The sequence below is a fragment of the Copadichromis virginalis genome, linkage group LG13 (assembly GCF_057382275.1).
Source record: "Copadichromis virginalis isolate Kocher_CV1m ecotype Utaka linkage group LG13, C_Virginalis_male_GT1.1, whole genome shotgun sequence".
NCBI classification, from domain to species: domain Eukaryota; kingdom Metazoa; phylum Chordata; class Actinopteri; order Cichliformes; family Cichlidae; genus Copadichromis; species Copadichromis virginalis.
In genome coordinates, this window is record NC_140630.1 from 14,806,433 (window position 1) to 14,817,725 (window position 11,293).

At 42.9% G+C, this 11,293-nt stretch overlaps 1 protein-coding gene across 1 annotated transcript; it reads right to left on the reverse strand.

Moving 5' to 3' along the window:
* Nucleotides 1–733: 733 nt before the first annotated feature.
* LOC146695373 (alpha-2A adrenergic receptor-like) lies at nucleotides 734–3,966 on the reverse strand. The gene has a single exon (XM_085477481.1). It carries the CDS (start codon nucleotides 3,397–3,399, stop codon nucleotides 2,203–2,205), a length of 1,197 nt encoding a protein of 398 aa, XP_085333607.1. The 5' UTR covers nucleotides 3,400–3,966; the 3' UTR covers nucleotides 734–2,202.
* Nucleotides 3,967–11,293: the final 7,327 nt, after the last annotated feature.

The following is an 11,293-nucleotide window of genomic DNA, read 5'->3' on the forward strand; positions in this document are numbered from 1 at the left end:
ACTTATTGAGTTGTAAGTGGGGAGAAATTAGAATAAAATGATGGAAGCTGAGCAGAGAGCTGCGTGAAAGTTGTAAGAACTTTCGCCAGAAGCAGCTTATAAAGGATGTCAGATGCATAAATCGCGGTGCTCTGTGGCCTGTAGAGAGGGAAATAAATCATTCTCTCTGCAGACCGTGCAAGTGGTCTTCTGTGTGCATACACTGAGATTAGCTAATGTAAGTGCTTATTTATCTAACCAACCGTCAGTCCCACAGCACGTTGAAAAAACATCCAGCTATATTTGACGCAGTCAACATTTGTCTGTATTTTTGTGATTTACATATAACTCTTGTTATACTTCACGACTTCTACTTTTGCATTAATCTTTTGGCCTAGTAATGTTATGGGCCTCTTGGCATTTAATTTCTCTGTTGCTTGGTGAGTGTGTTAAAAATGTAATTTATGCATCCTGCTGCTCAAGCATAGCAGCAGACTCCAGGAGAATTGTTATTTTAATTAAAGGATGAATTCAGACGGCAATCACTGCAGTTTCATCGTTCAAACCATACTGATGTGCAGCAGTAGAAATATTTGTTTTGAATACTTTATAGTACTAAATAGTTTTTTATGTTTATTTGTATTACTAATACAAGCAGATACCTGTCAAAATGTTTCAAAAGATAATCTATTCTTATTAGGGCTGTTATAGCAGACCCTTTAGAAATTATGATTTATATCGAATAAACCCTCATTACCACAAAGCTTCCATTACAGTGTATTTTTATTTTATTCCTTTTGACAAATTGTTCGTGGGAACATTCGACAGTCAGGTCGATAGTTTGCCATTCCTAATGGATGCTGTATTTTAAGACTCTGAGACATGGCTGAACCCACACATGTGTACCACAGGAATCTCAAAACACCAGAGTCCCAAAGAACAAGCCATGGGAATCACTCTGTTGTATGAGAGGTGGCTGGGGGTGGAAATGTTTGCTAAGTTAAAACAATTATGGATGGCTTATTTACTTTATGTCAGGTTCACAGGCTGATAGTGGCTTGGAATTAGAACTATAAATAAAGGTTTTACTGTTCTGAAAAGTGTGGTTAAATAGCGACAAGACAATGAATGGTGATAACACACCAAGTAGGATAACAACGCATTGATAAGCATGTGTGGATATTAACTTCACAGTGTTTGCAGGAGCCAATCATATTTCTATTGCTCCATGACTTCTGTTTGACTCAGGGGAAGGATTTAATGATATCCTGATATGAAGGACTATAATTCACAATGAACTGAATTAGATATTGTTTTGCCACCCGTACCTCCAAGGCATCATTTTCTCTTCATATAATTGTCTTGTTCATGCATTTGTTGTTTGAGAATAGTTGGTGCTGTGGGGATAGCGTCCTTTGGGTGCAACTTGTTATTATGACTTCCTGCTATTGATTGCACTATACAAAGTATGCATTTTTTTATTGGCAATATTGTAGCATTTACAGTTATCTACATTTCTTAAATGTGTTTATGTTTTTAATTCAATTGGCATAGACAGAGAAGCTTATGTGCATCGATGTGGCATTCCTTCAGCCTGCTGTGAGCGCATCACTAAGGTTCAAACATAATACTTATATGCTTATTTAGACTCCTTTGACATTCTTGTGGATTTACAGTAATGTATAATTTTCACTAGTAATCATTTTCTTCAGCTACTCCATGAACAGTCACGTTGATGAAGCCGTGGCATGTTTATTGTGGTAACGTCTAAGCCAAATGTCTGCCTTTGTATTACCAACATGGACAATTTTGCATATGTTGAGCAGACTCTGTTGCAATATGCTTCTGCTGTCTTCTACAAGCTATTATCTTTGAAGCTAAAAACAAACACAGGATATCAGTTTAAATACTGTATACCAGCATACACACGTAGAAAATGTGCATCATCAACATTGATACAACTTCACAATATCAAAGCTTTAACTCACAGGTTGTCCAAATATAATACGAGCTGTGTAGCAAATGCACATCATGGATTTAAGTATGATTTAATATCGCAAAAACTAACACTTAGTATCAATAAAACATTAATATATAACAGAAAAAATGCCCTTTTCTTTTTCAAATATTCAATATTGTCTAATATTTTCAAAGGTTACAATTACAGATAAATGTATGACCAAACGCCCTTTAGTGTTCGAAATGAATGCATAAAAGTATTTATTACACTCTTCTGTCCCTTTTACAAAGGATCTTTTTAAAAGATTTCCTGAAGTCATTATTGAATACAGTGTATATGACGGGGTTTAGTGAGCTATTGCAGTAACCTAACCAGAAGAACATTTTGAACAGGGTCTCTGGCACACAGCACTTGTCACACACAGCGGTGAGCGTGTACGTGAAAAAAAAGGGGAACCAGCAGAGAACAAACACTCCCATGACTACAGCCAGAACAAATGTAAAGCGCCTCTCTCTGTACTGCCTTCCTTTCCACCTTCTCCCTCTCTCGCGGGACTCCGGCTGTGGTTTTGAAGCGCTTTCTCCGGGATTCACCTGAGTCACTTTTGCTGTTTTCATAGCCTTCTTCTTTGTAAGTGAACATAGGATTGTTTCATTCCCATCGGAAGAGGAGGGTTCTTCCTCCACATCAAGCTCATTAGCCTCTTTACCGTCTTCTCCTCTCACCTCCCTCTGTTCTCTGTCTTTTCTCTCCAGCGTGTCCAAACCGAACTTTGGGTCTTCTGAGTTCCCATTGTGTCTTTGCCTTTCTCCAGGTGGGGCTCTTGTTCTTTTCTTGGCAATCTGGTAGATTCTAACATACACCGTAATCATAATGACACAGGGTACAAAGAAGGAGGCACAACTGGAGAATATGATGTACCATTTCTCACCATTAATGTCACATTCAAGACTGTCTGTTTTGTCCTTTTTCGCTGTGATAAGCGGAGGAAATGAAATGAGAGCTGCCAGTATCCAAACTAAGCAGACTTTGCCTTTAATCCTGAGTGGTGTCCTTCTCAGGTTATACTCAATGGCTTGTGTGACAGACCAGTATCTGTCCAGGCTTATTGCACACAGATGAACAATGGATGATGTGCAGAAAAGAACATCCAAAGCCAGGTAGATTCCACACCATACCTTCCCAAAGAACCAATAACCCATTAGTTCATTCGCTAAAGAGAATGGCGTCACTAAAGTGGCAACCAGGATGTCTGCACATGCTAGAGAGACTAAAAATAAGTTCTGAGGTGCTCTCAGGACACGGCTTGTCATCACAGCAATTACTACCATGACATTACCAAACAGTGTTAGCAGGATAAGGATACCCACCAGGATTGTTAGAGGCACAGAGGTCTGCACAGTATAAGGGTTCCTCCCAGGCAAAGTCACATTTCCACTGTTGAAGATAAAACAACCCATCAGAGTGAGCTGTGGTGTCGATGGTATGGTCTGAACGGGGCTCTGTCAGGAGGCTTGGAAGCTGTGCTCCAGCAGTCTATTAATTGCATCCATTCAAGAACACGGCACAGAGTTGAGGCTTTTCATTTTGTTCACTGGAAGAGTTTCCTTCAAAGATATCTATTCTTCTTTTCTCTTTGTCAATTAAAAAATAGAGACCAAAAAAAGCAAGAATTGGGTTTTTTTTTAAATATAAACTAAAAAGACAAACAAGCAGTAAAAGAAATAAAGGGAACCTATTTATTCCCTGTTTTTCACATAAGATAGTTTTAAGAGTACTAAAAAAAAATCTTTATCCACTAACCTTCAAGAATAAAAGCTTCTGCTAAATCCCCTGGAAGGTTTTGTAAAACAGACTTATATTGCAGGCAGATCTTTTCGTCTAGTGCTGCTGAAGAGGAGCTCATCTTTTATATAGGCTTATCTGACGCTGGGGATCTGTGATGCTGGAATGGGCGGGGCTCATCTCACACTGGACATTTAACAAGAGATTGGGGGTTGTTCTAAGACCATGAAACCACTGGCTGATCGTGACAATAATAATATTGTTGATTTATAGAAACAATATATGTAGTCTATTAAATTAAATTAGAATGGATTAAAAGTACACACTGGGTTTTTCATTTCTGTTCCATGAACAGATGGTGAGATGTTTTAAAGGAAAAATATCTGGATTGTTAGAGACGATTAAAGCTGCTTATAGAATCTTTTTTTTTCTTTTTCAAATATATAATGACAAGATATCAAAATCAGAGTGAATGAGCTGAGGAAAAAAGCTTAAATGCTTAACCTTTTGTAACTTTCTTCTAATAGCACTAAATTTTCAAGCCCAGTCTAATAAATTATTAAACCTATGTGTACCAGGTAGGATACACTGATGTGATGATTATGTTCAGGTTTTACCCACTACCTGTATGCACTACTTTACTAAGTCACAAGCATGCTCACCAAGCTGCATTACTTGTTTCACTTTTAGTTCGCTATGTTTTTCGAAAACAAAAGTGCACACAAACCCAAGGTAATTCATGGCATTAGATTGGATTAAACAGCTTCAATAGTTAAATGTCAAAAAGCAGGTTTGTCAGCTAAATTCTTTATCCTGTGATATGGATAAGTCTTGAGCCATCACTCACTTCCTGATGTTTTGCTTGGGAAATAGATGCAGACATTTAATGAAACATGTAGCTATAAATGAAAATAAAACATTAAAGGAAAAACAGATAAATTAAAGAGCATGAAAATCAATCTTTGGTATGACCACTTTTGCTCTTCAACACAAAATAAACTTTCTCCAAATTTTCTTCTTTAAGCAGTCTTCAAGATTAGCTCGTCAGGCTTTCAGGAAGACATTTAAAATGTGTTTGAATGTTGAGGGGTGTTGTGGAAGTTTTTCCATTTAAATAAAGCCTGCAGACAAGCGGTGAGTGGTAGCTAACATTCTTTAATCAACACAAAGAATAGAAAACCAAGCTTGGTGGAGAGCCTGCATCATCGCGGGGCAGACGGTTAGCCACTGCTCTCTCCTTCTTCAGGAACAAAAGGCAGTACACAGCTGTTTCACACCTTAAGGTTCACACTCCCTTGCTACCTCCCACAGTCCACAGGGGACAAAAGACTCTTCCCGTGGAGTTGTCTGCTTCCCCCAACTTCCTTACCAGACCCCCACTCCCTGTCTAACTGCACGAGTGTGAGACATGCTAAATTTCAGTGGCACCAAGGCATTATACAATATAATGTGATTAACACATAAATAAACGAAATTCGTATACAATCCCACCCTTTGATTCTTAAATCAAACCTTAAGAATCACATTAATAACAGAATTTCTTTCCTGACATTCTGTATATCACATCAACATTATTGTACACTTAAAGGAGTTTCACACTGTGTATCCTCACTTCACTGTTCTCTCACCACCCTTTGGTCATCTTTAATCATGCTCACAATCTAAGCTCTCACATGCAAATGGAAACAACAATGATACAGAGGAAAGGCCCTCTCCAGAATATCAAAGTATGCATGGCAGAGTGAAACAGCATTTTGTTGTCAGTCATTCCCCAGTCACGGTCATGGCTCCTGGTGTCTGTGCCATTTACAGAGTCCTAATTCCAACCCTGATCTTCCTCTGCGCATCTGTATGCACACTTTCTCACAGTGACCTCTGCATTGCAAGCAATACAAGGTCATGAATAACACACTGCTGATAAATTCACAAAGACACAGAAAGTGGCATTTAAAAGGTTAAGTCGGCATGGCCCAGAGTTCCTAGGATTTACCAAGGATGTTGCTGTCACAGTTCTGCTCCTGTGAAAAAGAAACATACATACATACATCCACCCTATTGTCACTGTCTGGGTGGAGGTGCAATCTTGCACATTGGTGTCAAGTCAGTCAAGCTTTTGTCAGTCCAGTCAGTTCCCCTTTTTTTCTTTTAATTGCTGATAGCAGAACCTCTCATGTCACATTAAGTTTCTAGTGCCAGCAATATGATGCCATTTCAAAAAAAAGAAAAAGAAGAATTTAGACTGGATTACCTCGCTGAACCTTTTGTGTCCCAAATGAGTGGCTTTTTCCAGAGCCCATTTAATGTGGAGAAGCTCACTTGCAATCGTTTCCCGACGAAGTGTTGTGTAGCGCTTTCAATTCCAATCGTACAGGCCTGCTCTCCTCTTTGCAGTGCTCCAGACACTTTTCAATTCTCCACGCAAGGCAGTCGTTTTTTCTTCCCAGTTTCCTAAACCCAAATTTCAGTTTCCCACACTAAAACAGCCTTCCTCCATGCATCCTCCTGCCCCACTATGGACTCCTCTCCCCACTCATTGTCAGACCAGTGGCAGTCAGTTCTCTTCCAGCTTTGTCCTGTGTTTTCCACTGTCTCATCTTGCCATTTTGCTCCAAAAGTGTCAAATGTCACACTCAGAAAGTCTTCTCAAAGGTCCCTTCACGCACAGTGAAGTTGCAGCTAATTGGAAACGCATATCTCCATCCATCCATCCATCCATCCATCCATCCATCCATGATGGTTTTTATCTCCATGCTGATGCTGTTTTGCACAACTGCTGCTGGTAGACCTCTCACTGCTCAGGATACTGCCATCTCTTGGCCTGCTGTGAGCTCTTTATATCCATGTCGTTGTTCTGGAACTGCACTTCTTGTCTTCAGGGAGAGATTCTTGGAGCTTGTTTTCTCAGGGTGACAAACGCATGGAAGTTAAGCTGTTAAACAATTCAGCCAAAACTCAGCCTGAGTGTTTCTAACGGTGTTAACCTATAATTTTCTTCCAACTGCTGCACATGGAAAATTGATCCAGGTCTGCTCTTCACCTGCAAGTGACACACTGAGAGACATTTTGATCATTCTTATCACTGCTTAAAACAACACATCTCCTCTCTCTGGTTTTGAACTCTTTCTTAAAAACCCAGAATGGAAAGGCTCTAATGTACAGTCACAATTTTTGATACTGACCAGATAAATTTGAGTTTAAATTAAATTTAGAGTAAAATGATAATATAATAATTATAATATATTTTCCACAACATTTTTAGGAGATCGTGCTTTGTGTCTTTTTTTTAGCAATTCAATTAGAATAAAAATGAGAATAAAACGACCCTCGTAGTATGTGGCAGGGACTAAACACAATCACAGACTTTAGAGGGAAAACCAGCATACCGCAAACCACGGCCTCTCTGTGTGAGGATCTAAACGTATTCTACGCTAGATTCGACACAGCGAACACCATGAGACCGGACAGTGTGCGCACCGCGGATGACGTCAGTGCGCACACTGTGTCTGAGGAGGATGTGCGGAAGTGCTTCGGGAAGGTGAACGTACGCAAAGCTACTGGTCCGGACGGGATTCCCGGCCGCGTCCTCAAGTCATGCGCGGCTCAGCTGGCTGGAGTGTTTACGCACATCTTCAACCTTTCCCTCTCTCTGTCTGTAGTCCCAGCCTGCTTCAAAATGGCCACCATCGTCCCTGTACCCAAATCCTCCACCATCTCCTCATTGAACGACTGGTGACCTGTAGCCCTGACCCCCATCGTGAGCAAATGCTTCGAGAAGCTGATCAGGGACTTCGTTTGCTCTGCACTACCTGACTCACTGGACCCTCTACAATTTGCATATCGCCACAACAGGTCCACTGATGATGCCATAGCCCTGACACTACATACTACCCTCTCACCCTGGAGAAGAGAGACACGTATGTGAGAATGCTCTTTGTAGATTACAGCTCAGCATTCAATACCATCGTTCCCTCGAAGCTGGACAGGAAACTGCAGGATCTAGGACTGAGCAGCTCCCTCTGCAGCTGGATCCTTAGCTTCCTGTCTGACAGACGCCAAGTGGTCAGACTGGGCAGCATCACCTCATCCCCCATCACACTGAACACTGGTGCTCCACAGGGGTGTGTACTGAGCCCTCTCCTGTACTCACTCTACACCTACGACTGTATGGCCACTAACAACTCCAACATCATTGTGAAGTTTGCGGACGACACTACAGTGGTGGGTCTTATCACCAAAGGGGATGAGATGGCCTACAGGGAGGAGGTCAGCGCCCTGACCCACTGGTGTCAAGACAACCATCTCACCCTCAACGCCGCAAAGACAAGTAGACTTGAGGGGGTAGGGACAAATAAGTAAATACTTCAGCCTACTCCTTTTCAAACAAATAATGGAAGGAGGTTCTGCAGCATCTGGTCCCGAACCAGCAGACTGAGAGACAGCTTTTTCCATCAGGCCATCAGACTGCTGACACACGTAGATATACATATACACATTTAGTAATGCATACACTCTTATAATGTACATATATGTAACACCCCTCCCACGTTCTATTGAGAGGGGCCCTGGGTTCCTGTTGTTACTTTCCTATTGATACTCCCTTTTTAATGCTTATGGTATTAAATATGCAATAAAACTACACTATATGGAAATAAATCACACACAAGCAGGTCAATTATAAAGTTAACTCCACTTTAGTGAATGCTTAATTAACAACACAAAAGAAAATAAGTAAAATCAATAAAGTTTGTTAAACAATGGTAAGGTATCTACCTCAACAGAAACAAAATAATCAACTAATATTGTGGGCCCACATGCACTCTCACCAAACACACACACACACCTCAAGTGCTACAGTCTTTCTGCTAGCAAACCCCTCGTTGCAGTCGTGGCTCGGGTGTGTCACTACCCGATCCGTACCGGAAACCCGATCGGTACCCCGCATGCGCAAATCTTACGTCACTTCCTCTCTTTGCGACATTCAATATATTTGAATGATGCGGTTAGCGCCCAGTTAGCTCCTAGCATTTCTCAACAGCTCTGCCTTCTTTTCGACTGCCCGGGACATTTAAACAATGGATAATCCGTATACAAAGAAATTCATGCTTTTCTCCTCAACAGAGAGCGTCCCCCGATTGAGCAACAGCGCCGTAAAATAAGAAGAATGGCGCCTAATTACAGAGTTAATAATGCAGACTTTGTAATATCTCACGTGTAGATTCATCAGCCAGATTAAGTGTTTACTGACAGTGATAGCGCACATCATCATCACTATTCCAACAATCCTCTCCTCACAGACAAGCATAAACACACTCGACTATCGCTAAATCAGATTTAACACACGTTTGTAATGACGATAATTCAGTTTATAATAGGGTTTATTCGCTCGGTCAGCAGGTGGCGGTATCCTCGTACACTGGGGAGTAAACTGCCATTAAACGAACAGATTGCTTAAGATGGCGGCGCGCACAGACGCAGCGGCCCGGAGCTCCTACACTTTTGCACTTTTGGTGGTACTGTGTATTATTTCACACAGTCTGGGGTTACTTCAATACAACAGAGATGATCTACTACAACTAAGCCGTGGAGATCTTCAACTAACATCCGAGTATCTCATCCCCCCGGAGATCGTTAAGCAACCCCCGGGGCTACCCGCAACAGCAAGCCGCAGGAGGAGACGTTGCGATCGGAGGCAGAAGAGAGGCAAGCGGGGAGGCCTGTGGGCACGGCTAAAGACTAGTCCGTTTAAACCACCACTCCCGATCATATTCCTCTCCAACGCCCGTTCAATCCGTTACAAACTGGATGAAATACGACTGCAGATCGCCACTTGACGGACTTTTAATAACTGTTCGTGCATGATTTTCACTGAAACCTGGCTGGACAGCGCCATTCCCGATGCGGCTATCGATCTAGCAGGCCGCACCGCCTATCGAGCCGACAGGTCTGCGGACTCGGGTAAGAAGACTGGCGGGGGGCTGTGCATCTATATTAACAACCTTTGGTGCATGAACGTCACGGTAACGGAAAGACTGTGCAGTACAGAGGTAGAACTGTTGGTGTTAAAGTGCCGTCCATTCTATCTCCCTCGGGAATTTTCTGCCGTTTACATCTGCGCTGTTTACATTCCACCAGATGCTAATGCTAAGCTAGCGTTAGCACAATTGAGCAGCAGCATCAATAACAGCCTGGTAGCACACCCGGACAGTGTCTTTATTGCGGCTGGGGATTTTAACCACGCGGACCTGAAATCTGTACTTCACAATTTCCACCGTAATGTGAAGTGTGCTACCAGAGGAGATAGAACGTTGGACCAGGTGTACACCAACATGGCGAATGCGTACAGAGCCCAGGCTTATCCCCACCTGGGTCTGTCAGACCATCTCTCCCTTCTGCTACACCCAATATACACACAAAAGATCAAGAGCACTGGGATTACAACCAAAACCGTGAGAACATGGCCGCAGGATGCTATTCCGATGCTTCAGGACTGTTTCCACTGCACAGACTGGGATGTATTCAAGGTGCAGGACACTGACAATCGTGTCACATTGGACAGTTACACCTCCACTGTCTTGGACTACATCTGTTTCTGTGTGGACAATGTAACAACTTGGAAACGATTCCGTGTGTTCCCTAATAATCCACCCTGGATGACACACGGAGTTCAACAACTTATTCGAACAAGGAACAACGCTTTCAAATCCGGGGACCAGGAGGCATACAGTGCTGCCAGGGCCAACCTGAGAAGAGGCATCAAGACTGCCAAGCAGCAGCACAGGAGGCGTATCGAGGCCAGGTTTGAGAACAACACAAACCCAAGGCAGGTCTGGGAGGGCATCAGGGCTATCACGGACTACAAAAGAAGAACACCATCACCCTCAGCCGACAGTTCTACTCTGGCTGAGGATCTAAATCTCTTTTATGCCCGTTTTGATAGGGAGAACACCGACCCTGTCCTGTCCCCTCTCCCCTCAACCGACCCTGCTCCGGTCCTGAGCACTCATGAGCTGAGGCGTGTGTTCCGGAGCATTAACACCAGGAAGGCGGCCGGGCCGGATGGAGTGCTGGGCCGGGTGCTAAAAGACTGTGCTGCGGACCTGGCGGACGTCTTCACCTCTATATATAACACCTCGCTGTCCTGTTCACTGGTACCATCCTGTTTCAAAGCAGCAACCATCGTTCCCATCCCAAAACAGTCAAATGTCACATGTCTGAACGATTTCAGACCTGTGGCACTCACCCCCATTCCCGCCAAATGCCTGGAGAGACTGGTCATTAAACACATCAGAGCTGCTTTTCCACCATCCCTGGACTCGCACCAGTTTGCATACAGGGAGAACCGGTCAACCGAGGATGCGATCGCCACAGTGCTGCACACATTACTGAAGCACTTGGAACACAGGAACACCTATGCACGGCTCCTCTTTGTAGACTACAGCTCGGCTTTTAATACCATCCGGCCATACAAACTCCGTCCCAAACTCCACCAACTGGGACTTAACTCCTCTCTGTGCAACTGGATTGTGGACTTCCTCACTAACCGTAGACAGAGTGTCAGAGTGGGTAAGA